This window comes from Panthera pardus, unplaced genomic scaffold (assembly GCF_024362965.1).
Source record: "Panthera pardus isolate Hobbes unplaced genomic scaffold, ASM2436296v1 HiC_scaffold_12, whole genome shotgun sequence".
NCBI classification, from domain to species: Eukaryota; Metazoa; Chordata; class Mammalia; order Carnivora; family Felidae; genus Panthera; species Panthera pardus.
In genome coordinates this window covers 61,313,968-61,341,949 of record NW_026526677.1, presented here as the reverse complement: position 1 = coordinate 61,341,949, position 27,982 = coordinate 61,313,968, and the positions used below count along the sequence as shown (strand labels likewise).

The 27,982-nt window shown below is 38.8% G+C and overlaps 1 protein-coding gene across 1 annotated transcript; it reads left to right on the top strand.

Annotated features, from left to right (window-relative positions):
• ALG8 (ALG8 alpha-1,3-glucosyltransferase) lies at window positions 1–27,847 on the top strand. Its single transcript, XM_019449932.2, has 13 exons — window positions 1–153; window positions 3,847–3,925; window positions 9,056–9,249; window positions 11,948–12,057; window positions 14,790–14,857; window positions 17,119–17,245; window positions 17,503–17,606; window positions 18,298–18,418; window positions 21,524–21,663; window positions 23,245–23,384; window positions 24,739–24,836; window positions 25,153–25,225; window positions 27,211–27,847. Exons 1-13 carry the CDS (start codon window positions 59–61, stop codon window positions 27,440–27,442), a joined length of 1,581 nt encoding a protein of 526 aa, XP_019305477.1. The 5' UTR covers window positions 1–58; the 3' UTR covers window positions 27,443–27,847.
• The last annotated feature ends 135 nt before the right edge of the window (window positions 27,848–27,982 follow it).

Genomic DNA, 27,982 nt, shown 5'->3' with positions numbered 1-27,982 from the left:
GCATGCGCGGGAGCCCGGATGTGGATCCAGTTGGTTGAAAGCGCCGGGCGCTACAGTAATGGCCGCTCTCGGAATTGCGATGGGTGGTGGCAATTGGTTTTCGGCTTTGGCGCTCGGGGTGACTCTCCTCAAATGCCTTCTCATCCCCACATAGTAAGGGACCCGCACCACGGTTGGTCAAAGCGGGAGAGAGAAGCGAGGATGCCCGTGGGTGGGAGGAGGGAAGGGAACTTGAACGCTCCTGTAGGCTCCGCTATGCTTTTGCTAAGCTTCCCGCTCCGCCGATTGATTGTTACTTGACCTGAGAACTAGATCATAGCCCTGGATGGCTAGGTTCAGGCTTGGCGCTGACTGAGTTAAATGTTTTTAAGCCTTGGGTCTTCATCCTTAATATGCAGATTAAGAACACTCAGCTCCACCATTCGTTCAGCTGTATTTAACAGTTGTCTGCTGGGCTAGGCACTAGAGATCCAGTGGTGAGAAAGACATTTCCGATTCTTGCCCTCGATAGATTAGTGGGGGCAGACAAAAACGAATGTTTCAGATTGTGATAGGATGTATAAAAGAAACTGACTACAGGTCAAGGCTTTACCCCTCTTTTAGGAGGTGATGTTTGAGTTAAAATTTGAAGGATGAAAGAGAATAAGCCATGTAAAAATCAGTTCAAGCATAGGAGAGAATAAGTGTAAATGCCCTGTGGTAGGAAAAAAAACTCAAGAGCATTCTGGGAACAGTAAGTGACCCTTGTTGCTGAAGAGCATGATGGGAGGAGGAGAATGGCACAGGATGAGGTGGACAGTGGCCAGATCACACAGGATTAGATTGCTATTTGAAAAATAGAGGGGCAAGGCTGAAAGCATGGAAACCAGTTAGGAAGTATCCACCAAGTAATATGTATACTGTGGGTACTCAATATTAGCTTCCACTATCTGTTCATCCTTCCTAACTCTTATCCCATCATTTATCCTTTCATCCCTTTTCTCCCTTCCTTCCAGGTCTCCCCACCTCTTCCCAGTTTAGGTTTTGGTTTACTGGTATCATTTGGTTCAAGTTCTTGGTGATATCCTGCTGGGTATGGAAGAACTGTATGGATAGAGTGTGCATTTATACTGATGTGTCTATGTAATTATATAAGCAATGAAATGTGTGTAGGTTTAGCAAAATGACTTACAGGGACTTAGAAAAAGGAGTTGGTCAGTTGAACTTTCTGTGCAACTGAAAATAAATAAGAAACATATCTCCATTTTAAAAGCAAATTGGAAAAAAAAATCTTTCTAAAATGAAGAAATTCCTTTCAAATCGGAGTGAAAGGGAATTCTTTTTTTTTTTTTTTTTAACTGTAGATCTGTGTATATAAAGTAATGTTTCTTGCTTTAGTTACTTCAGGGTTGTTACTTTCAATACTGCTCTTAGTCCAGGATTAAGAGCATATATAGTTGTAGTTAATGTTCTGCTTCTCAACTGCAAAACCCTGGGATGTGAGAGGGAAGGACTACAGCATTACGGTATTACAGGATAAATGTAAATATAGTGAACAAACTGTTAACTGCTTTTTGTATACCATGTACTGGGCTAGGTACTACAGGGGAGGACAAAATGGATATGATCACTAATCCTATAAAGGGTATAGTTTAGTAGGATAACAGTTCCAGCAACAAATTAAAGTAAATATGTAATTACACAACTACACTTGTATTAAGTGTTATGAAGAAAATTAGCCAGCAATCCTGTAGGAAAGTACTGTATGATCAAATGTTTAATCATATAAATAGAATGTATTGTGTGCAAGTGTATCAAAATTCTTTTATTTCGTCATTCACTTCATTATGCTCTTGTTATGATGTGCTGAACAGGGAACATGGTTAGTGAAAGAAAGATAAACCTGGCTGTTACTACAAAATTAGTTTAACAATGTTTAAAGAACACAACTTTTTTATCTGTCTCATAATTTGGACCTCTTGTGTACATACTGCTAATAACATGAAGACCTTTCTCTGCACTATATGCAAATGGTAACTAAACAAAGCCACTTTGAATCCTTAAAGGTTCTTTCCAGGTTTATGACAGTAATTGTGTTTACATTTTATGGTGCCTAGTATTGACACAGTGTTATATCTCTATATTAAACAGATGAATCCATTAAAAAAAAAAAGTGTTATAAGGGGAAAGAATGGGATTTTATAAGGGGACTAACTAGGGAGACTTACTTAGATTGGGTGTCAAGGAAAGTCTCAGGAATTGACATGTAATTGGAGGCCTGAAGACCACGCCCAGTACATGTCTTTTGATAAACGTATGTAAATGTATTTCTGTTGACTACTGAATATACTTAGAAATTAAAATGCTAGATCAGTTTTGAATTGTGATTTTGAGGAATCCATAGGAAATTAAGGGGACATTGTCAGCAGGAATTTGGAGATACCTATCTCTAGAACTCAGGAAAGAGATCAAGCTTGTACTGTGGTTTGGAAGTCATCATTATACCGTTAATAATGGAAGCAATAAGAATGAATAAGATTGTCCAGAGTAGAATAAGTTGCATAAAAAGAGGACCAAGAACTGAACATAGGGGATCATCAGCGTTTACCTGATGAATATTGGAATGGAAAGCCATGAAAGTTGGCTAGGAAACTCAGGAGATAGCTGACACTGGAAAGGTTGTATAAAACATTGGAAAGTGTTAATCGGATTTTGCTGTGGAACTCGTTGACTTTGATGATGAGTGGTTAACTCCACAGGAATGTTGAGCCCATCTGTATATCAGGTGCTGTTCAAGACGTGGAAGGGAAATACTGCAGTAGACAAATGGGAAAAGAAAATTATTCTAAAGAGGGGAGAAAGGCACAGAATATGCCACCCCAAAATATGTCTCTTTGCCATAAGGATTATTTGGGGCTGATTATTTGGAGAAACTGCAGATACAGGAGAAGCTCTGAAAACAGTAGAAGTTACCCTTTTAATAAGATTTGTAAGTTTTTCCTTTTTATAAGGAAAATTTATGTGAGAAAGGGGGCCTGTACCAGAAAGAGAGCTGTTACCAGAGATCACTTTTCCACCTGAGAGACTTATCTGCTGGCAGGGTGACCTTTGTGCACCAAACATCTTCTCACTTGAATTCCTTCTCCCCATTTGAAGCCCCAGGCTCCTATCCCTGTCCTTAGTTCAGGGTGGTATATGAGCCTTAATCATTTGGCCACCGTTTAAGCCTCATGTTTTTCTCATCTCTTTTCGGGCTCCCATATATACATATATTATTAAAATTGGCTTTTTTTTTTCTCCTGTTAAATTTGTCTTATGTCAGTTTAATTCTTAGACCAGCTACAGAACTTAGAAGGGTAGAAGAGAAAATGTTTCTTTCCCTGCAGGAGAGATTCTTGACTATATTTACACATAGTGAGGAATTAGGACACATGGGAAAGGCAGGGCAGGGGCCTTTTCTCACCTTCTCCATCTGATGAACTCCTACTCATCCTTGAAGTTCTAGCTGGTGTGTGAAGCATTTTCCAGATAATGAATATTGTTAGAATTCTTTGTGAACAAGAGTAAGTGACCTCTGAGCAATAGCCAGAGGACCTCCCTTAAGAAAGAGTATGGGATTTTGCCCAGCCCTTTAGATAACTCCAAGAACCTTTTCACTTACTTGTAGATCCCCAACTTTTCCAGAAGGAGGTCTGGCCTTCAGATAAGTGAGGTGTCTCAGGATTATGTAATGCCTGTTTGTGTTTTTAGAGGATCCTGAACTGTGGCTGTATAGGAGTGTTAGTCCATTTAAAAGCATAATTTTAGAAATGTGAAATTGATAAATGTAACAAAATCTCATTTTACTCATCTGATTACTTTGAATAGCCATTCCACAGATTTTGAAGTACACCGAAACTGGCTTGCTATCACTCACAGTTTGCCAGTATCACAGTGGTATTATGAGGTAAGTTAAATTTTCACTTTTTTGGTGGATTGTCTTTTACAGTGATGTGTGAAATCATATAAGTCTTACTGATATCAGAAGTTTTCCATGTGATTATAGCTCTAATTAATCTTTATAAAAATTGTACTTTTTCCTCAGTTCTGTCCTCTGGCACTATTAGGGAGTCCCTGTACTTCAAAATGAGTTTCCCAAACAATAAATTAGAAAGTATAATATTCGCTGCACCCCTTTTGAAAGAATTTGGGACTGGGAAAGAGGAATAATTAGATTCCAGGCCTGGCTCTGTCACAGCATAGAAAATATATTTCATTTCTCTGAGCCTTAGTTTCTCATCTGGCACATAAAGATTAGGAATGAATTATTTCTAAGATCCTGCTAATCCCCACTATTTATGAAAAAAGAAATAATCAAATGTGATATATAGGTTTCTGATAATATACAAACCATTCTCTTCTATTATTTTTGAAAACTATGTATTTTTATTTCTGGTATGAATTACTAAGTTGCATATGATATTTCAGAAGTGTCTTGATCAAAAATAGCACTCTGCTGCAGGGAGGTTTTTTTAAGACAATCTGCAAAGTTTTCTCTTAATTCATTGTTGCTTTTGGGGTTTGTTTGTTTGTTTGTTTGTTGTCAGATCAGAATAGTCCTTTGTACCAAAAAAGCTTAAGAACAATTGACCTAAGGGACCGAGTTCTTCTCACATAATAACATTATAAGTATTTGATAGGAATGCTAAGGATCTTTAAGTAATTGCTTTAGTATAAGATAGTTCAGTTTGCATGTATACATATCCATTAGAAGACATTTTGTGTGGCCTAGCAGTCAAGAGTTTGGGGCTGTGATTCCAGACCACCTCTCCGTGACTTTCAGTTCTGCCAGCTAACACCCATGCTGAGTGACTGTGGGCAAACTGCTTGACCTCTCAAAGCCTCAACATCCCTAACTATTAAATGATAATAAGCATTAGAGTGAAATGAATATGATGCTTATAATCCTTAGCACAGTGCTTGGAACTGAAGTGCTCAGTAAACATTAAGAGTTATTAAGAATTAGCATTATTCATATCATGACCCTTAGACTGTAAATAAGAAGGCAGCCCCCTGTCTTCTCTTTCTCTCTGACCATTCCTTCCTTGTCTCCTTTGTTAACTTTTCCTCATCTGTACACCCTTTAAACAGCTGGTACTCTAGGGTTCTCTTTGTGGTACAGAATTTCAATTCTCTAACTCTTTCTGGATGTTCTTTCATGTGTTCCTATAACCTTCACCATTGTCTGTTAACTTAGGATTCCTAGAACACTATTTAGGCCAAAGCTGTCTTCTTTATCAATTTATTTTAGATAAAAGAGTCTTATATAAAAGATACTCTTGTGGTACCTGGCTGGCTCAGTCAGTAGAGCATGCAGCTCTTGATTTCAGGGTTGTGAGTTCAAGCCCCACATTGGACATAGAGCTTACTAAAGGAAAAAAAAAAGTTTTCTTGTAATGGTATACTTCTTTGTTCTTCCTGCTCTGCTCAAAAATAACCACAAGAGCCAATAAGGAGCAAAACTCAGTTGTGGGCAAGGCTTGACTATATGAGACAAGAACCTCACAGTGGGGGATAAGGCTGGAGAGGCACATGAGGTCAGGTCTGGAAGGGTCTCTCTGACATGGTAAGGAGAGTGAACATGTGAGCAGTGGACTACCTGTGACTTCAAACCTACCTTTCTGCTCTGGCTTCAGCTTAAATTGATTGGTCGACTGGTTGGGAAAGACACCAAAGAGACCCACAGTAAATACTTGTGGAATGAACACAGTTGTTTTGAATCTTCATATGAAGAAGTTGGATATTTCTTTTTTTTTTCTTTAAAGTTTATTGGTTTATTTTGAGAGAGAGCATGCGCATGCACACACGTGAGTGGGAGAGGGGCAGAGAAGGAAAGAGAATCCCAAGCAGGCTCCAGTGCCATCAGTGAAGAGCCCAACATGGGTCTCAAACTCTCAGACCCTAAGATCATGACCGGAGTTGAAATCAAGAGTCAGATGATTAACCAACTGAGCCACCCAGGTGCTGTGAGGTTAGATGTTTCTATATCTGAAGAAATAGCTCTTCTTGAGAGCAAGATAGAGTTGCTCATATTAAGCGGTGTGGTAAGCAGCCAAGGGCGTTGCACCTAAGACCAGATATCATGAAACCAGCACAGGCTGACAACTCCTAGAACTGATAACCAGCAGAACCAGAAGAAGCCTGCAAAGACCCAAGACTGATTAAGCTCCTTTAAAAAGGGAGGACTTTTGCAGCAAACTGTCAGACTCTCCAGACGTTGAATACAGTGAAAGGGTCAGTGGGTCTTTGCAGGCTTCTTCTGGTTCTGCTGGTTATCAGTTCTGGGAGTTGTCAGCATGTTCTGGTTTCATGATATATGGTCTTAGTTGCAACGCCCTTGGCTGCTTACCACACTACTTGACATGAGTCACTGCTTGACATGAGTGACTCCATCTTGCTCTCTACAGCTCTGTTGTACTAGCTTACTGAGCTAATGGATTTGGAGTCAGAAGCCCCAGATTTTAGTTCCACTTCTGCCAAATATTAGTTAAGTGATGGAACTGTTTACTTGGGAGGAAATGATAGCTAATAGCCTAACTGGCTTCCCAAAAACTGTTGAGGTAAGAAAATGGCCCAGATGGAAATCCTTGAGGTCCAGAGAACCTTCTCAGCTAGATTTGGAAAGTCTTTGTGTGGGGAATAGGAGCAGCATGTAGAGAGCCTCTGAGTGGTATGGAATTGGGAATAGCAAAGAAACGACAGGGACATTTTATTTTGGAAAAATGGCCATCTCCCAGGCAGCACCTGTCCCTCCCAGTTTTTTTCAATGCTTTTCCTAGTCCCCATTTTATTTAAAGTAATAAATGTTCCGGGGCGCCTGGGTGGCGCAGTCGGTTAAGCGTCCGACTTCAGCCAGGTCACGATCTCGCGGTCCGTGAGTTCGAGCCCCGCGTCAGGCTCTGGGCTGATGGCTCGGAGCCTGGAGCCTGTTTCCGATTCTGTGTCTCCCTCTCTCTCTGCCCCTCCCCCGTTCATGCTCTGTCTCTCTCTGTCCCAAAAATAAATTAAAAAACGTTGAAAAAAAAAATTTTTTTTTAAAAAAGTAATAAATGTTCCAAATAAGGTAAAGTAGGACAAAACCTTTTACACTTCTGTAGAGTAAATGGCTATTTCAGGGTAGAGTGAACTCTGACATAGAAACTGTAGCTGGGAACTGCATATGTTAAAGTTTAAGTTGATGTTGACTTTCCTGGAATTATATGGAGCAGTGATTTCTAAATTTGTTTCTTAAATATCTATACCCTAGCAAGAAAACATTTAAAAAAAATTTTTTAAGTTTATTTATTTTGAGAGACCGAGCACATACAGGGAGGGGCAGAGGGAGAGGGAGAGAGAGAGAATCCCAAGTAGCTTCTGCACTATGCAGAGCCCGATGCAGGTCTCCAACTCACAAACCGTGAGATCATGACCTGAGCTGAAATCAAGAGCTGGACGCTTAACCTACTGAGCCACCCAGATACCCCGCAAGAAAACATTTTGATCATTTACTACTCCATGTGAGTTTATTTATAAATTATAAAAGTACTGCCTTATTAACATACTATTAAAAGTAGACATTAAACAGGATGAAATTAAAAAATAGAATTTCCAACTTTTCTTTCTCCAATTTAATAGCTCATCTTGTTTACACTCCCCATTGGAAACTTGGGATTAGGGAAGGACCTTTTCATAGAGAATTTAATGGGTGGGTTCATAGCCTGAGTGCTTAAGACATACAACCTCTGGGTTTGCCTCAGATCTGAGGCTTTCTACATGTTGGTACCTGCAGGGGGAGGAAACAAGCTACTTCTTATCTGGACCCAAAGTTGTCATTTAGCCTTACCATGAACAAAGAGCTAACAAGTAGTTTGTCAGAGTCTCTCTCACCTCATTTTATACCACAGAGCGACCCTAAATAGTAGTCCCTATGAGCACCCAGTTAGTACCCAGTGAACCTTCAGTGCAATTCCAGAAGGAGAGGAATTTCCCATTGAAAAGAGCAACAAATACAGAGTAGGGAGATTATTATTACCATCTGAGCTCTTAGAGGTGCAAGGTCTGAGTTTAGTTTTAGGGACATCCTATGGTGATAGCAATAATTTTTTAAATGATAAATAATATTTACGGACACTTTGTTTCTGGTTCAATACTATGTAAATAGTATTTGAAATACATATGTAAAATTTAATGCAGTAATGAGGTAGGTGCATCCCTGTTGTTTGGGTGAGGAAATGGAGACCTAGAGTAATCTAACAAAACATAATATCCTGAAGTTATATATTTCATGTACTCTCTATTTCATATGATCTGTATTTTCATTTACTCATTAGTGATTGCTTATTTATTTAACTGATGATTTTTTCATACTTAATATATCAGGCACTTACTAAAGGTTCAGAATACAGAAATGGCAAGGAGTGACTTTTGCTCTCTTAATCTCAGTATCTGATAACCTATAAGAACAAAAGATAAATAGCATTTGTGTTATCTTTTGTCATTCATAACTGTGTTTCATATGTATTATATCAATTAACCCTCACACTACCTCATTTTACGAATAGAGAAGTTGAGTCTCTGAGACAGAACTTGAACCCAAGCTAGTGAATCATTTGTTATACCATAGCTCCCTTTTTATATTTACATGAGTAGCACCATGTCAGAACCAAGGTTATTATTGCAAGTTTCATTAATTTTCTTTGAAATATAGTTAATTCTATTTAAGGAAAATTGAAGACCATTATTAAATAACTTAGGAACCAGGTTTTGGTGGTCTGCTCAGTCTTACATAGAAATTACTCAATAATTTAATCATTTCTTTAAAGTTGTTTTGTTTTTTTTTTTTAATCTCTGTACTCATTGTGGGACTTGAACTCACAATCCCAAAATCAAGAGTCGCACATTCTTCCAACTGAGCCAGCCAGGCACCCCTAGGTCATATTTTGAATGCAATTTTATTTCATGTGCTTTTTTAAAGACTAGAGAGTGAGGATTTTCAGTCTTTACACCAACTTTGTTTATTCAGTTATTTAGGATATGTTCTATTTTTTTATTTTTACAGGCAACTTCAGAATGGACCTTGGATTATCCGCCTTTTTTTGCGTGGTTTGAGTATGCCCTGTCACATGTTGCCAAATATTTTGATCAAGAGATGCTGAATCTCCATAATCTGAACTATTCCAGCTCGAGAACCTTACTTTTCCAGAGATTTTCTGTCATCTTTACAGATGCACTCTTTGTGTATGCTGTCCACGAGTAAGTCTGAGAATGTCATTTTGTGTGGAAGGTGTTGAGGACGTAATACAATATTAAGTAGTATTAACTGGTTCCTCATTTGAGAGAAACAAAGCTCACGTGATAGCAAATTCTAGAATAGTTCTGAGCTCTGTTACTGTGTTTTAAACTGTACAGTGAGTAATTACAGTAGGTAGGCTAGCTATATCTTGTGGAAGACAATGGGGAATGAGGTGGGATTACAAGGCAGAGGCAGAACAAGAGATTGTGAGTGTTCTGAGGAGTAGTCTCACGTAGAGTTCCATGACCATTTCTCCTGCTCAGAATGGCTCCATATGCTTTTCTTTCCTTTCTTGTAACCGGCCCCCAGAGGCTTCTGTGACCTACCCTATTCTTTAGGATACACACACATACATACAGCACACGCACTCATGTACACATACTCATTGTGCTGACCACCAATGGAGTGCCCATTCTAGTAAACTCAGGAAACCTTACTGAGTGCTTTTAGTTGTTGTTTCTGGACTCTTTCCTTCATGAAGACTCTTCACTAACTTAAAAAAAAATTTTTGTAACATTTATTCATTTTAGAGAAACAGAGCACAGGCAGGGGGGAGGGGCAGAGAGAGAGGGAGACAGAATCTGAAGCAGACTCCAGGCTCTGAACTCTCAGTACATGAGCTATGAGATCATGACCTGAGCCGAAGTCTGACCCTTAACCGACTGAGCCACCAGGCGCCTTAGACTCTTCACTAATTTTAAGTTATGTTTATATTTTATATTTTTATGCTTTGCATCTTTTACTTATAAATTAATTTTAGTTGACTAGACATATATACAATGTCTTGCACAGTGACTTGTAAGTAGTAAGTTCTCGGTTAATGTTGGTTCCTATTCTGTCCCAGTACTTTATTAAGCCTGCTGGTATGATGTGACAGACCACCAGCTGTGTCCCTTCATGACCCTTGTCACAAATGGATCATTTCTATTTGTGAGGCCCTCTACACTGAACCCCTGCCCCATTTAGGCAAGAGTCCCTTGGCAATGTTTTAACCCCTGCTCATTCTCAAGGAGTAGTTCCCACTTGACACCTTAACATTCAGTCTGTTTATGACCTAGCAAGAGTTGGAAGGGAAGGTGAGTTGTGATGTACCCCTTTAAACTCAAAATGGTTGAATTGAAGTTCCTAGAGAAGGCATATGAGCAGAAGGAAGAGGGAATAGAATTCATTTCTACCTACAGTGTAGAAGGAGCAGTTAAATAAGATATAAATTGTTGAGATCTATGTCCCAGTTCCCAGAACCAGGCACAAAGTATAGACAGTAACTTACTTAATTTTCTCAATTACCCTGTAAGGTTACTGTCTCTGTTGAGGAAATAGGCTCCATGGAGGAAAAGCAGAACACCTTTTGCTAACCCCTCTTTAATTGCTTCTTTATTGTCTATTTCTTTTTTGGGGCTTAGATTTCCGTTTTTGCGATTTGCTGATACTCAAACGTATTTTTTTAAATCCTTTTTCTGGGATTATGCATTGTTGTCAAAATTTTGGAAAACCGAAAACCACACATGTACACAAAGTCGAAGTGACCCATACTCCTCCACTTACAGCTATCACCATCACCATTTTGCTATATATTATTTCATTCTCTCTTCTATGTCTGAATATAATTTTTATAAAATAAGAATAGGATCATAATTTTTTTCACTTGCTATTGTCATTTAATAATAGATCTTGACCTTTAAATGATACACATTTTTAATAAATGTTTTTAAAATTATTTGGACAATCAGGAGCTATGAGTTCGTGGCTCTATTTTTTTTTTAAGGGGATGTTAGGTCTGATATTTATTTTTATTTTTAATGTTCACTTTTGAGAGAGAGAAACAGAGCATGAGCGGGGGAGGGTTAGAGAGATAGGGAGACATAGAATCTGAAGCAGTCAACAAGCTCTGAGCTGTCAGCACATAGCCCAACATGGGGCTCAAACTCACGAACCGTGAGATCATGACCTGAGCCAAAGTTGGAGCTTAATCAACTGAGCCACTGAGGCACCCCGCTCTATTTTTTTTCAAATGTTTATTTATTTATTTTTGAGAGAGAGAGAGTAAGTAGGGGAGCGGCAGAGAGAGAGGGAGGGATTGAATCCCAAGCAGGCTCTGTGCTGTCAGGGCAGAGCCCAATGCAGGGCTCGAACCCACAAACCATGACTTGAGCCAAAATCAGGAGTCGGACGCTTACCCAACTGAGCCATCCAGGTGCTCCTCGTGGCTCTATTTTTAATTTGGCTGCTATGATATATAATTTAGAGTACCATATTATTCTGGTCTTCATTTTTTTATTATAGTTGATATACAATGTTACACTGTTATATTAGTTTCAGGTATGGTCTGCATTTTTTACACTTCAGGACTAAATAGTGTGTGCCCTCTCAACTTTCAAAATCCTTCCCTTTGAGTTTATGGTGGCTGTTTGTTTATTTTTCATTTTACTAAATGAAGACTGTTTCAAATCAGCAGAGCTGAAAAAGAGACACGGAACTGACCCTGAGGTCTTTGTTTCTGCTGTCACCTTTTTAAGCAGTCAAGAACAGCATGGGCAGTTTATCAGGAATAGCTAATAAAATATGTCTGAGTGTATCAGAGTGTACTCTGTAGTGGTATGGTGATGTTCTAATGAAGATAAAAGCTCTTTCTGCTTCCTTCCTGGTGTTCCACTGTAGGTGCTGTAAATGCATTGATGGGAAAAAAGCAGGTAAAGAACTTACAGAGAAGCCAAAGTTTATTCTATCAGTGTTACTGCTGTGGAACTTCGGGTTGCTAATCGTGGACCGTATCCTTGACATTTTCTGCACTATTCCCTTACTTACTCTGATATATACTAAGTATGAGATTAATTATTTCTTCAGTGGTAATTCTGAAATGTGAGCTGCTTTTGAAAATGGGTGTGGGGTGGGTCCATGGGTTCCCAAAACTATGGTTTCTATGGGTTCTCCCAACTGTACCAGACACTGATTTTTATTTATTTATTTTTTTCACTTGGAAAGTAATTTTATTTATTTTTTTTTTAATTTTTTTCAATATATGAAATTTATTGTCAGATTGGTTTCCATACAACACCCAGTGCTCATCCCAAAAGGTGCCCTCCTTAATACCCATCACCCACCCTCCCCTCCCTCCCACCCCCCATCAACCATCAGTTTATTCTCAGTTTTTAACAGTCTCTTATGCTTTGGCTCTCTCCCACTCTAACCTCTTTTTTTTTTTTTTTCCTTCCCCTCCCCCATAGGTTTCTGTTAAGTTTCTCAGGATCCACATAAGAGTGAAACCATATGGTATCTGTCTTTCTCTGTATGGCTTATTTCACTTAGCATCACACTCTCCAGTTCCATCCACATTGCTACAAAAGGCCATATTTCATTCTTTCTCATTGCCACGTAGTATTCCATTGTGTATATAAACCACAATTTCTTTTTTTTTTTTTTTTTTTTTAATATATGAAATTTACTGTCAAATTGGTTTCCATACAACACCCAGTGCTCATCCCAAAAGGTGCCCTCCTCAATACCCATCACCCACCCTGCCCTCCCTCCCACCCCCCATCAACCCTCAGTTTGTTCTCAGTTTTTAACAGTCTCTTATGCTTTGGCTCACTCCCACTCTAACCTCTTTTTTTTTTTCCTTCCCCTCCCCCATGGGTTTCTGTTACGTTTCTCAGGATCCACATAAGAGTGAAACCATATGGTATCTGTCTTTCTCTGTATGGCTTATTTCACTTAGCATCACACTCTCCAGTTCCATCCATGTTGCTACAAAAGGCCATATTTCATTTTTTCTCATTGCCACGTAGTATTCCATTGTGTATATAAACCACAATTTCTTTATCCATTCATCAGTTGATGGACATTTAGGCTCTTTCCATAATTTGGCTGTTGTTGAGAGTGCTGCTATAAACATTGGGGTACAAGTGCCCCTATGCATCAGTACTCCTGTATCCCTTGGGTAAATTCCTAGCAGCAGACACTGATTTTTAGAGCACTTTGTTTCTGAAAAGCTAGTGGTGATATTCAAGAACCAGTTAAACCATCAGTAAAGCAATATACTGGGATTTGTTAACTGTCTTTAGATTCATCAGATACATATATCTTACATAGTTTTAGAACACATTATTCTAAATAACTTTTCTAGGAAAGGGCCTGTCTCAGTGTTACATATGGGACCAGGCAGACTTTCATGCTCTTCTACCTACCACCTTAGATTACCACATATTAACAGGCAAAGTTCTTAAATCCAGAAGATACGAATGAAACTAAAATCTTAACGACAGGAGCCTAATATTTTACAGTTTTCATAAAGGTAGCCATGTGTGAGGAAAACACCCACACTTTGGTTCAAGTCTGACGTGGACTCAGCTCTTAGCTATGGCATTGCAGTAGCTTTAGGCCGTGTGTAGATTAATGGCTCTGAGCTCTGATGTCCTCACAAGTTCGTCGTGAGGCTTACTAAGATTGTGTATATATACTATAAACGAGGGGGTGCTGCATGCCAGTGGCCTTCAGTAGCTGTTAGGTCCCTTCCTTTCTCATCCCTAATTCAAAAAACAAAACCAGAAAACTCCCTGTCCTGTAGCTGCTGGGTCTTTAAGATAGAAAAAACATGGGAAAGTTTCCTGGTTTTCTTCTTAAACATAATTTTTTTTATCCCCTATATAATCCTTGGCACTATATACATTTATTTTATTTTATTTTTTATTTTTTAAAATTTACATCCAAATTAGGTAGCTTATAGTGCAACAATGATTTCAGGAGTAGATTCCTTAGTGCCCCTTACCCATTTAGCCCATCCCCCCTCCCACAACCCCTCCCGTAACCCTCAGTTTGTTCTCCATATTTATGAGTCTCTTCTGTTTTGTCCCCCTCCCTGTTTTTATATTATTTTGCTTCCCTTTCCTTATGTTTATCTGCTTTGTCTCTTAAAGTCCTCATATGAGTGAAGTCATACGATTTTTGTCTTTCTCTGACTAATTTCATTTAACATAATACCCTCCAGTTCTATCCACGTAGTTGCAAATAGCAAGATTTCATTCTTTTTGAAAAGAGTAACACTCCATTGTATATATATACCACGTCTTCTTTATCCATTCATCCATCGATGGACATTTGGGCTCTTTCCATACTTTGGCTATTGTTGATAGTGCTGCTATAAACATGGGGGTGCATGTGTCCCTTCAAAACAGCACACCTGTATCCTGTGGATAGATGCCTAGTAGTGCAATTGCTGTGTTGTAGGGTAATTCTATTTTTAGTTTTTTGAGGAACCTCCATACTGTTTTCCAGAGTGGCTGCACCAGCTTGCATTCCCAGGCACTATATACATTTTAATTAGAGTTTGTCTAAGGTTTGACTCTGTTTATAGAAAACACATTTATGAGAAGTTCAAACTGGAGGAATATTTTTGTCTTTAGTTTACCTATTAGGAAAGCATTTGCATTTTTATATTCAATCTGCTGGCACAATTCAACTTAAATTTGGTATCCTCTGTTGTCTTTCCTTAATCTAAGTCCAGATATTCATTTCCAGTACAATGGTTTTTTATTTGGATTAATGCTACTCTCCATTGCACGATTATTTCAGGTAAATACAAAATAGGCTGATTAGATTTTTGCCCTTAAGTCTGACTTTGAGCTTTGAAAGGCAACAATAAGTTGGTGATGGGTAGACTTATTTGATGAACTGTTTTGAATTGTCAAGCACTATAGATAATTTTATTGCATATTTCTCATAAATCCCATCTTCTCTTTTGACAATAATTTTCTTCCTTTTACGCATAGACTCTAGAAACTTGTTAGAGGGTGGCAGGCCTGAAATAAACTTGTGTTGCTGTATTTGGCTGGAATCATTTACCTAGGAATGAAGTCTCCAGTTTTTACAATATAATAACTGATGGTGGGGTTTCATCGTCAGAAGTATATAGCATAGTGTAATGGAAAGTATGGGATTTGGAATCAGAAGATTTGAGTTGAAATCCTGACTGACCCTAATGAACTGTATGACTCAGACAGGGCTCACACAAATGCATTGGCTTCTTTGGGTTAGGTACATTATATATAATATCTTATTGAGTAAACCTCACAACTATTCTATGAAATTATTGTCATTATTTTCCTCCTCTTTATAGAGGAAGAAATCAGAAGTTCATATTTTGGGGTCACCTCTCTGTATGCTGGATAAGAATCCTTAGCACTGGCATTTAGGAATTTATAGGGAATTTTGATTCACAGTCAGGTTTGGGAACCATTAACCGAAAGTAAGTCATTTAACCCCCTCAGCCACAGTTTTTGCATCCATAAAATGAAATGTACCTCTTATTACATTCTTATTTGTAAAATGGGGGCCCCCTACCTCACAGGGACTTTGGAAAGATCAAATTTGATAATCTGCTTTAAAATTCTTTGTCCACTATAAATGTCTGGATAAGTTTTTGTCTTTTAACCATAAAAAGCCATGTAGCACTTAGAGCATAATTGGCATTCAGTGAATGATTGTTAAATAAAGTTTAGCTAGACCTTCTCTGAATCTTAAGTTGAAAAAGCGGTGATCAGAGATCTGGAAACAACCCATTATTTTTCTTTATCATTCCTCACTCATCTATTCTAGAGCACACCCTGATGAGACAGTGGGAGAAGGAACCTGGCCTTTCATGGCCCCTTTGGCAGCTTCCTTGCTGAACCACAGGAACATTATCTCATTTGATCCCCAAATTCCTGTGAGGTAGGTAGAATTCAGATTTATTTAGTTATAGTCAACTTGGGGATTTTTTGTTGTTGTTGTTTATTTGTTTTAAATCAGAATACCTTTAATTCTTGTAGGTAGTTTGTTAGGATCAAGTACTGTACCCGGTGTCTTCAGCCTGATAGTACTATATGTTACCTGATCTATAACACCAGATTTAGGTGGCTCTTTGGTAGCATAACATCATATGTATTCTTTCGTACTCTCATCCCCAGGTCCAGGGGATGAGGGTGATTGAATTCTCTGGGCTTCAGATCTTTAAGGAGCATTGGGGTGTGTTTTTATGATAATGTGTCCTGTACCTTAGCATCAAGCTTCGTATTAAATAAATATTTGTTGCAGTAATGAACTAGGCTCAGTATAAAAACTAACTAGAATCACTTGCCTGTTTTCTCCTTATATTGCATGTAGAATATTTGCCTGAAATTTAAAACCTTTTTATTATAGCAAATTTAAATCATATACAAAAGTAGAGAAAATAAAAATAGCACAGTGATCTACACACAAACACACACAAGATTATTTTGAAACATATCCCAGATGATTTCATTCATTAAGCATGTCAGAACATAGATTTTAAAATATGTATTTTTTAAATTGTGTTGAAATACACATAGAATTAACTATCAACCATTTTTTTAGTGTACAGTCTAGTATTGTTTTAAGTATATTCACATTGTTATGCAACCAGTCTCCAGGGTTTTTTTATTTTTTAATAAACTTAATTTTTTAAAAATAGTCCTAGGTTTATAGAAAAGTTAACAAAGATAGTACAGAGAGTCCCTGTGCCCCTCACCCATTTTCCCCTCATGTCACCATCTTACATAACTATGACACTTTCATAGTCCATTCTTTCAACAAGACTAAAAAACACTATTGTACACCTAAAACCAGCATAACACTGTATGGTTAACTAACTGGACTTAAAATTAAAACTTAAAAAACAAAAAAAGACTAAAAAATCAACATTGGTGCTGCACTCAGATTTCACCAGTTTTTCCACTAATGTTATTTTTCTGTTCCAGGATCCAACCAGGATACTACATTACTACATTTAGTTTACCCTGAATTTTAAAGTGATATTTCCCTTTTAAATCTCCTAGAAAAGGCATATGGAAGGAGCATTTCTCTTTGCTGTTCTTCTACACTTCAAGCACATCTACCTCTATGTCGCCCCGGCTTATGGTGTATACCTGCTACGGTCTTACTGTTTCACTGCAAATAAACCAGGCAAGTTTTAGTGACAATAACAAAACCTTTATTTTCTTTTTCCTTGATTTGGTAGCTTGCTTCGTGAGAGGATTTTATGAGGCACAGCAGATGTCTCTCGTTTATTGATCCTATAAACCCTTGACCATTTTGACTTTTCTGTGCTCTTGTCACATCATGAAGGCTGGTGTGCTATCAGGGGATACTTCTGGTTTTAGCACATTGTATAAGTTATGGTTTTCCATGCTCCTGGTAACGGTAATGTTCCTTTTCTGTAGATGGATCCATCCGATGGAACAGTTTCAGCTTTGTCCGTGTTATTTCTCTAGGACTGATTGTTTTTTTAGTTTCTGCTCTTTCACTGGGTCCCTTCCTAGCCTTGGTAAGTCTTTTATTTTTTAAATTAAGTAATACATGTTTTTTGTTGTTGCTGCTGTTGTTTAGAAAAAAATAATAAAGAATGTATAAAAGAAGCAAATCTACTTTTTTCTGATTCTTCCCCAGTATGACTCCCCAAAGACAGAATGTGGTCTTTCAGACATTTTGGTTCACATTCAAATATGTATCTGTGTATTTACATGTTTAACTATATGTCTTTCACACACATAGACACACACACTTACACACAGAATTGATGATTATTGTTCGCAGATTTCCTTATTTGCTCATTTGCTTACTTGTGATAATTTATTTGTAACTCCAAAATCAATACTAATGGTGTTGCATAGTCATTCACTGACAACATTCAAAGTGCCTAGAATATTATAGATGTTCGATGAATATTTTTCGTTTTCCCCTTTTTCCCTCACCCTGGGGTCTCCTCCTTTGCAGCTCGTAAATTCTTCCCTTATTATAATTATCTCATAGCAGTACTGGACTGGTATTCAGCATATCTTGTCCCACTCAACAGATGAGTAGGTTAGACAAGAGGAGGTTCTGTGAACTGCTCAGGATCACACAACTACTTGAGGGAACAAGGACTAGAACTTTCTACACGCTATGTCACAGATGGTTCTTTAGTTCTCTTTTTGCATTTGGAAAAGATCGGTCACTGTTTAATCTCTTTTCTACAGAACCAACTGCCTCAAGTCTTGTCCCGACTCTTCCCTTTCAAGAGGGGCCTCTGCCATGCATATTGGGCTCCAAACTTCTGGGCTTTGTACAATGCTTTGGACAAAGTGCTCTCCATCATAGGTATAGTAGCCAGCCTTCTTACTTAGACGATGGATTTGGACAAGTCATACTGAGAAATGGAAAATCCTGCTTTGTGTTTTGAATGTGGCTGAACTGTTTGTTCTCCAGCCTTGTGTTTCAGCTTTCAGAATAAACAGGGGAGCAGTTCTAGGGACTAAGGTTTCAGTGTAGTAGACAGGCTGTGTTCCTTATAAAAACCATTTGTGGCAATGAGGTTGATCCTTTGCTTTGGAAAAAAAAAATACAATATTTAGACATTTTTAAAAGGTAATTTTTGCCTTGAGTAAAATGTTATTCAGCAGTTAACTCTGCTTTTAAACTTAAATGTGTGCAGAAGGAAAGAAGACCGTATAAGCTGTGACTCTAGGTGTTCTATCAGTAAGGAAAATGATAGTCATGCATGAGATGAGAAGAAATGGGAAACCTAGGCTAGGCTTTTAAGTTTGGGTTGTGATAAAATAATAATAATAATAATGTATATCTTAAGATGGTTCTACTGAAAATAATTCACTCTAGAATAACTCACAGTAGTTTGTGAATATAGCCTAGCTTAATGGGAAATGGGGAGGATCAAGAGATCCTCCTGATCCCAAAGGATCAGTAAGCTTTGTCTGAAAAAAAAATGGGCCAGATAGTAAATAGTTTAGGCTTGGCAGACCACATAAGGTGTTTTTGTTCGTTTGTTTTACCACCTTGAAAAATATAAAAACTCTTCCTAGCTTCGGGCTATGCAAAAATTAGTCACAGGCTGGGGATTTGGCCCTCAAGGTAGAATTTGCCAATTCCTGATCTAGAGTCTGATGACTTGGTTGGAGGCCCACCTGCATAAATGAGTGGCTCTGTGGCATTCTTCAAGTCACTTGATTCTTCTAGTGAGTACAATAAGAGGATAATGTAAGTAACTGTACCAATGCACTATGTTGTAAGAAACATGCAATAATAAAAAAATGCTAGGTTGTTAGTAGCAGAGGCATTGTAGCCAGACAGATCTGAGTTTAATTCTACCACCTATCACTTGTGTGACTTTGGACAAGTTATACATCTCTCTGTGCCTCAGGGGTCTGAAAGTAATGGCTACAAAGCTCTTGGCACAAGTAGCTGCTGTCACTGTTTTGGTGCATACTTAAAGGAAATCATAATTTGGTATTATCCCTCACCCACTGTGAATCCAGCCTTGATGTTCAAGGACTCTTACAAGGAATGTCTTAACATTTATATTCAAAAACCTTAAATAACCAGGTATGAGGTATAAGGGCCACTTTCCTTGTCCGAGTGAGGAAACTAGGCTGTACATTATCTTATATATCTGCCTCTTCAAAGATGTCTTGGTCATGAATAGACACTTTTCTAAAGAAGACATCCAGATGGCCAGCACGCACATGAAAAGATGCTCAACGTCACCCCTCATCAGGGAAATACAAATCAAAACCACACTGAGATACCACCTCACGCCAGTCAGAGTGGCTAAAATGAACAAATCAGGAGACTATAGATGCTGGCAAGAATGTGGAGAAACGGGAACCCTCTTGCACCGTTGGTGGGAATGCAAAGTGGTGCAGCCGCTCTGGACAACAATGTGGCGGTTCCTCAAAAAATTAAAAATAGATCTACCCTATGACCCAGCAATAGCACTGCTAGGAATTTACCCAAGGGATACAGGAGTGCTGATGCATAGGGGTACTTGTACCCCAGTGTTTATAGCAGCACTCTCAACAATAGCCAAATTATGGAAAGAGCCTAAATGTCCATCAACTGACGAATGGATAAAGAAGATGTGGTTAATAAATACAATGGAATACTACTTGGCAATGAGAAAGAATGAAATCTGGCCATTTGTAACAACGTGGATGGAACTGGAGAGTATTATGCTAAGTGAAATAAGTCAGGCAGAGAAAGACAGATATATGTTTTCACTCATGTGGATCCTAAGAAACTTAACGGAAGTCCATGGGGGAGGGAAAGGGGGGGGGAAAGTTACAGAGAGGGAAGGAGGCAAACCATAACAGACTCTTAAATCCTGGGAACAAACTGAGGGTTGATGGGGAGTGGGGGAGAGAAGAAAGTGGGTGATGGGCATTGAGGAGGGCACCTGTTGGGATGAGCATTGGGTGTTGTATGGAAACCAATTGACAACAAATTATATTTAATATATTAAAAAAAAGATGTCTTGGTCAGTGGCGGTAGCTTTAAGAGAGAATCATCAGACTGAAGGGAAAAGGAAAGAGGTTAATGAATACAAAATAATTTGGTAGTTTACACCTCCCCACATTTCACTGATTTTCAGTAGACCTTGTCTACTACAAGGTCGTGCTCAGACTGTCCTTGGCTGTCCTATTAGCTAGTTTGGGATGGGATTTGCATCATCATCCTCAGACTTGGTCATCTAATTATTCCTTGAACACGTATGTGCTGGGGATAAAAATGGATTAATCATCATTTCTGCTTTTAAGAAATCCAATACAGTGGAGGAAATGAGTGCATAAACAGATACAGGGCAGTAGGGTGAACACTAGATAGAGACATGTACAGAGTCCATATGTGTGTACCTAGCCCACAAGAAAATCAGCTCTACTTTTTTATTTAAAAGATTTCTCAGATGAGGGAGTGAATTAGGAGTTAACTTAGAGAAGTGATTAGGCCATTCTAAGCTAAGGGGACAAGTGTGGAGAGTGCTATGTCAATTCATTGTGGCCAAGCCACATTTAATCAAGCGGAGGATATGAGATTGGAGAGGAAGGGGCTAGATCATGGAAGACAGTTTATGCCGTGCTTGGGAATATGGACTTTATAGGCAATGAAGGATTCCAAGCTGGGATGTGACATGGTCAGACTTGCATTTTAGAAGCCTGCTTCATTTTAGAGGTGAGAGAGAGCAGATTGATATTCATACCGTCTGCACGAATTCCCTGTTCCAGTGCAAAAAGCTGCTTTGCATCATATGATCTCAAGACCAGAGGCATTTTAGGTAGAATAATAGTACAGAGTTGAGTTTTAATACAGCTCGACCTTGAAGTAACAATAAGATTTAGTAGATTTTTTTTTTCTCGAGGAGTTGGTTGACCAAATATTGATAAAAATAAAACAAAATATCTACTTATTCTCTAGGTTTGGAATTGAAACTTCTTGATCCCAACAAAATTCCCAAGGCCTCAATGACAAGTGGTTTGGTTCAGCAGTTCCAACACACAGTCCTTCCCTCAGTGACTCCCTTGGCCACCCTCATCTGCACTCTGATTGCCATGTTGGTAAGAATTCACCCACAGTACTCGTTTCTTGAGTTTTCTCTGCTTTTCTTTTGTGTGGCTGGTTAATTTCATCTTTCAGGGTTTTCCAACTATAGGACAAATACCATAGCTGTCATCCTGCTGCAGACTGAGGTATTTCAGAGCAATTCTTAGAGTAATTTTGAGCACCTTAAGGAAAGATTACTAGTAAGACCTCTGAGAGAGAGATCCTTGCTGTGGCTGTTAGATCATTTGTTCATGATCTGATGGGAAAAAAAGAAAAGCCCAGAGAGGAAGGGCCAAGGACTGCACTGTGGAGAAGGAAAATGTGTGTAGTGGGAACATCCAGGTTTCTGTTGTTGTTTTCATCCGTGGCTAACTGGTCAAAAATCCAAAGTTGCCTGGACTGCGTGGATATTTTGTCTTGATGACGACAATGAGTTAAGAGAGTCAACAGTGGCTCTTTGAGTGTCAAACATTGAAACTAACATGACTCAGATGGTGTTAGAGACTTCATTCATAGCTGTTTTTGTTTGTGATCATGGTGCTCTCAATTTCATGATATGATTTTAATGGCATTCAGTATAAATAACTCAATTCTACTTTAATTATACTCAGCTTTAATTTTGGTTTCTAAAAGACCAAACCTATTAAGATACCTGACCCCGCGTAATTAAGTGGCAGTGCTGATGCGTAATTAAGTTCTGCTGGCCTACTTGTTCCCATGTTCTAACTGCCTAAAACTTTCTAAAACGTCAGCCTCGTAAGCTGCGTATGGAAGCCCCTAGTTTTATTATAAATCACAATCCAGCCCACACAGCTAGGTATGTATTTATTAATATGGTAAAATCTAATTTATTATTAGCCTCAAAATGTTTTTGAACTTTTGTAGTTTGACCTGATATCAGTCATTCATTATTAATTCTGATGAACAGAATTAATTTTTTTTAAGTTTATTTATTTATTTGAGAGAGACCGTGAGCAGGGGAGGGACAGAGAGAGAAGGAGACAGAGAATCCTAAATAGGCTCCATGCACAGAGCCCCCCCAACACAGGGCTCAGAGTCATGAAACTGCAAGATCATGACCAGAGCCAAAGTAAAGAGTCAGACATTCAACTGACTGAACCACCCAGGTGCCCTAAACAGAATTATTAATGAGTTAAATATGTATTTCCAAAGCCTTCTTTTCTGAGTAGGTTTTTAGTTTTTGTTGTTGTTGTTTTGTTTTGTTTTGTTTTGTTTTTGAGAGGGAGTGTGCATGAGCCAGGGAGGGTCAGAGGGAGAGAGAGAATCCCAAGTAGTCTCTGTGCTGTGAGCACACAGCCCGACTCAGGGCTTGATTTCACAACCATGAGATCATGACCTGAGCTGAAATCAGGAGTCAGACATTTAACTGACTGAGCCATCCAGGTGCCCCCTGTGTAGTTTTTTATAACTTCTGGTGGAGTGTTCACATGGTGATGAATTAACCCAGTGTAAGGGAGAATAGTCTAAGATGTACTGGTTTGCAGAGATGATATAAATTGTATTCGCCTGAACAATGTTTCTGTAAAGCCTATTTTGAGTGATACTGAAGTTTTATCTTTGCCTGTTGTTTCTAGCCCTCTATTTTCTGTCTTTGGTTTAAACCCCAAGGGCCCAGAGGCTTTCTGCGATGTCTGATTCTTTGTGCCTTGAGCTCCTTCCTATTTGGGTGGCACGTCCATGAAAAAGCCATACTCCTTGCAGTTCTCCCAATGAGGTAAGCACATAACTCAGTCAGCCGGCATTTCTGGCAGATTTCGTAATGAGCCTGTTGTTTTCCATTTGACATGTTCAGTGGGATAGGCAAAGGCAAAGATTTATAGATTTATACTAGGCAAAGGAATAGATTTATACTAGGACAGGACAGGGATGCTTAACTTGGGATCGCTGGGCCTGGGAATATGCACACACAGTTACTGCTGTTTTTTGTTAAGGGTACTACAGCAATTAAGAACCATGATACAAGGTGTTAGATCTGGATATTGAATGGCAGCATGGTATAGAAAAGCATAGGCTTTGGCGTCACCTCATTGGCGAAAATAAGATTTCATGGTTTCTTGTTTAGTGTTGTTAGAGTAATGATTGAGTCCATTATGGAGTAAAATTTAATATTTGTACAGAACTTCACATTTTGCAGAACTCTTGTTGAGGTGGTTTTTGGTGGGGAGAAGAGGGGTTTGGTTGGGTTTTTTTCTTTTTGCATTTTTTTTTCTTTTGAGCCTCACAGCAACCTTTAAGGTAATTAGGATAAATGGATATCATCCCGTCTTAACATCTACAGAAACTGGGCTCAGAGAGTCTAAATGACTTATCCAAAGCCACACAGCTAGCAAGTAGCACAGTTAGGACTTAAACCTGAATGTTATGATGCTGGTTCCTATGATCTTTTCACTGTACCATGCTAAAAAATTAAAAATTAAAAAAAAATTAAATGCAGTAGTGTCCATTTTGCATATAATTAAATCCCGATAGATAGATGATATTAGAATTAGCCTTTTTTTTCCTTGAGATTTTTCTTAAATCTTGAGAGAAATCATTAAGCTCTGAAGGAAGCTTAAGCAAATTTGTCACGTCAGTATATGGCTTGTCTGGATTCATTCAGCAACGTAGAGTTTCCAAATTAAGAAATAGAACAAAACTTCTAATGTCTTTAATTAGAAGTCATACTAAGCACCATCAGGCATGGGGCACTGCCCAAGAGGAGAGCTCCAGGTCTGGAAATTAAACTCCCAAGTCCTGTCTCCCTGGCTACTAGGGACTCCCTGCTCCCTGGGACTAGACAGCTCCTAGTCCCACCATGTCCCTTTCTGTGAGGAAGGCAGTTACTCAGGGAAGCAAGACTCTTTTTCAATACTCCCCAATTCAGTGTGGTACATTCTTCCATCAGTTGCTTAAATTTTCCCACGAAATTAATATTCTCAATTACATTGGACTTGTAGCAAAGATCAGTATGTTAGCTTATGCATAAGCCAGTGCTAGAAATAATAGATGCCGTTTATTCAAGCTGTCTGCTGCAAGTGTAAGTTTCAGTTGTTGTTTTAAGGAATTATTATAAGAATTTTTATTTTTAGCCTTCTTTCTGTGGGAAAAGCAGGAGATGCTTCAATTTTTCTGATTCTGACCACAACGGGACATTATTCCCTCTTCCCTCTGCTCTTCACTGCACCAGGTAAACAGCTTTTTATTTTAGAGAGAGAGATTTGATTGCCATGCCTTTTTCATCAGGGCCTAGAGATCAATATATCTCATTTAAATGATCTTAAAATCTCTTGGAAGGAGAGAGCTCCTCCATGCTCTTAAATAAAACCTCTAATTTGTTCCTAATCCTCAGTATCTTTAGATGTCACAAAGATGCATCATTAAGCTCAAAAAGCATTGCTAACACTATATAGCTGTGCCAGTGTGCTTATTATATTGCCTTGAGTATCATATATCTTTCTCTGATCAACTGAATTATCATCTGTATTTTTTTTTTCTTTTAACAGAACTTCCCACTAAAATCTTACTCATGTTACTATTTACCACCTATAGTATTTCCTCACTGAAGACTCTATTCAGGTAATCCAAAAGAGTACATTTAAAATTATGTTTGCTGTTGTGAAATGTTTATTCCTAAATGGTCCGTTAAGCCTTTAAAAAATATTTTTTTTCAATGTTTATTTTTGAGAGAGAGAGTGCACGAGCAGGGGAGGCACAGAGAGAGAGGAGGACAGAGGATGTGAAGCAGGCTCCACACTAACAGCTGAGACCCCAATGCGGGGTTCGAACTTACAAACCATGAGATCATGACCTGAGCCCAAAAAGCTGCCAGAATTTTTTTAGGGACGAATTACCCATAATCACATCACTCTGACATGACAACATAGTTCATGTCTTTAACTGAAGGACTGTTTGAGGAGGGACTACCTAACTTAAATTAAAACCTTATATGAAAACTTAATATTAGAATGTAAAATATGCATTGTGAGTAAAGCCACATAAATATAGTTGCATAAAGCTAATATATGTGTAGGGGCACCTGGGTGGCTCAGTCAGTTAAGCGTCTGACTCTTGGTTTTGGCTCAGGTAATGATCTCATGGTTCAGGGATTTGAGCCCCACATTGGGCTCCACACTGACATGCGGAATCTGCCTGGGATTCTCTATCTCCCTCTCTCTCTGCCCCTCCCCTGCTTGCTCTCTCTGTCTCTCAAAATAAATAAATAAACTTCAAAAAATATTTTAAAAAAATTTTTTTAATGTTTATTTTTGAGAGAGAGAGAGGGGGGGGGAGTGCCAGCGGGGGAGGGGCGCAGAGAGAGAGAGAGAGAGAGAGAGGGAGAGAGAGGGAGGGAGACACAGAAACCGAAGCAGACTTCAGGGCCTGAGCTGTCAGCACAGAGCCTGACGTGGGGCTTAAACCCATGAGCTGTGAGATCACTACCTGAGCCGAAGTCAGACGCTCAACCCACTGAGCCACCCAGGCGCCCCTACTTCAAAAAATATTTTTAAATAAATATATGTAAAAATTCTTGTTATAGAATTATGGGTAGAATTTTTTCTCTTCTAAACTTAATATAATGTTATCCATATAATTTTTTTAAAGCTCCTTTATGATTCATGTCTGATTATGTCCATAAGCCTCATATACTCAATTATATTACAACTCAGTTCTCACCATATGACCCAGCAATTCCACTGTTAGTATATACCCAAAAGAACTGAAAAGAGGAACTCAAACAGATACTTGTACACAGTGTCCATTGCAGCTTTATTCACTGTGCCAAAAGGTGGGAACAGCCCAAGTGTCCATCAGCAAATGAATGGCTAAACAAAAGGTGGTGTATACATACAGTGGAGTACTGATCACTCAGAAAGAGGAAGGAAGTTCTGATGTGTGCTACAACATGGATGAACCTTGAAAACATGGGCTAAGTGAACTAAGCCAGACACAGAAGGACAAATACTATATAAATGCTGTAGAACAGGCAAATTCATAGAGACAAAAAGTAAATTAGAGGTTACAGAGTAGAGGTTCGGGAGGAGGAATGGGGAGTGATTATTGCTTGATGTTTCCAGAGATTCTGTTGGGGTGATGAAAATGTTTTGAAAGTGGATAGTGATGTTGGTAGCAGAACACTATCAATACACTTACTGGGACTGAATGGCATACTTAAAAATGGTTCAATAGCAAGTTGTATGTTATTTTACCAAAACAAAAGCGTCTTGAAAACCATCAATTACCTATTGTGTAGCATTTTTTTACATCAGCGTCACAGCATCCAGCTCCCTTTCCTCCCCCAGATGCAGAGCTGGTTCTCTCAGCAGCTTCACTGAGGCGACAGCATGGGTAGATGACGATTGGGTAAATCTGGATTGTTGAGCTAGTGCAGCGGTATATCATTCTCCATTTTTTCTAAATGTGAAATTGAATGACCTCTTTTGACAATGGCTTTGGCTATCATTCACATCAGGACAGTGCAGGTGGGAAGCTTCAGCTGAGAGATGTTTGCTAAACCAGGATAACTTGTTTAAAATGAGACTTTTCTCTCCTTTTGTCTTCAGAAAAGAAAAACCTCTTTTTAATTGGTTGGAAACTTTCTACCTCCTTGGCTTGGGGCCTCTGGAAGTCTTCTGTGAATTTGTATTCCCTTTCACCTCCTGGAAGCTGAAGTACCCCTTTATCCCTTTGTTACTGACCTCAGTGTATTGTGCAGCCGGCATCACATATGCTTGGTTCAAACTGTATGTTTCAGTGTTGTCTGACCCTCCTTCCAGCAAGACAAAGAAACAATGAATAAAGGAACTGCTTGGATGTCTTCCAAGCAATTATTTCATGGGAAATTAATCAGAACTTGAAGAAAGTTGCTGGTGGCATGAACCATTCATTTCAGTAGTTCTGTTTGGAAGACCATTCTTCTAAACTTGGCCTTGCCCAGCCTAGCGACGTGATTGTCACCATGGTGAGAAGCCACTTATCCTCCCTAAGCAATGAAGCACATTTGAAACAAATCTCGCCTTGCCCTGTTCAAGTCATCTGAGATGATTCAGACTGCTGTGCTTGCTCACAGCAAGCAGGGAGTCTACCAACAACATGATTATTTGTAGCCTGTGATGACCATTGTCAGGCTATAAAGCATAATTAGAATCATGTGCTAAGGGAAATAGAAATAAAATGCTGTTTTGTATTTCTGAACAAGAATGTTCTGGATCATTATCCGCTCCTATATTTTCCTACTGGCGTGTGCACACAAGCAGGTGATGTTCTGTCCCCATTCTATACACCTTGTTCCAAGAGGTGGTTTTTGTTGTTGGTTTTCTTTCTTTCTTTCTTTTT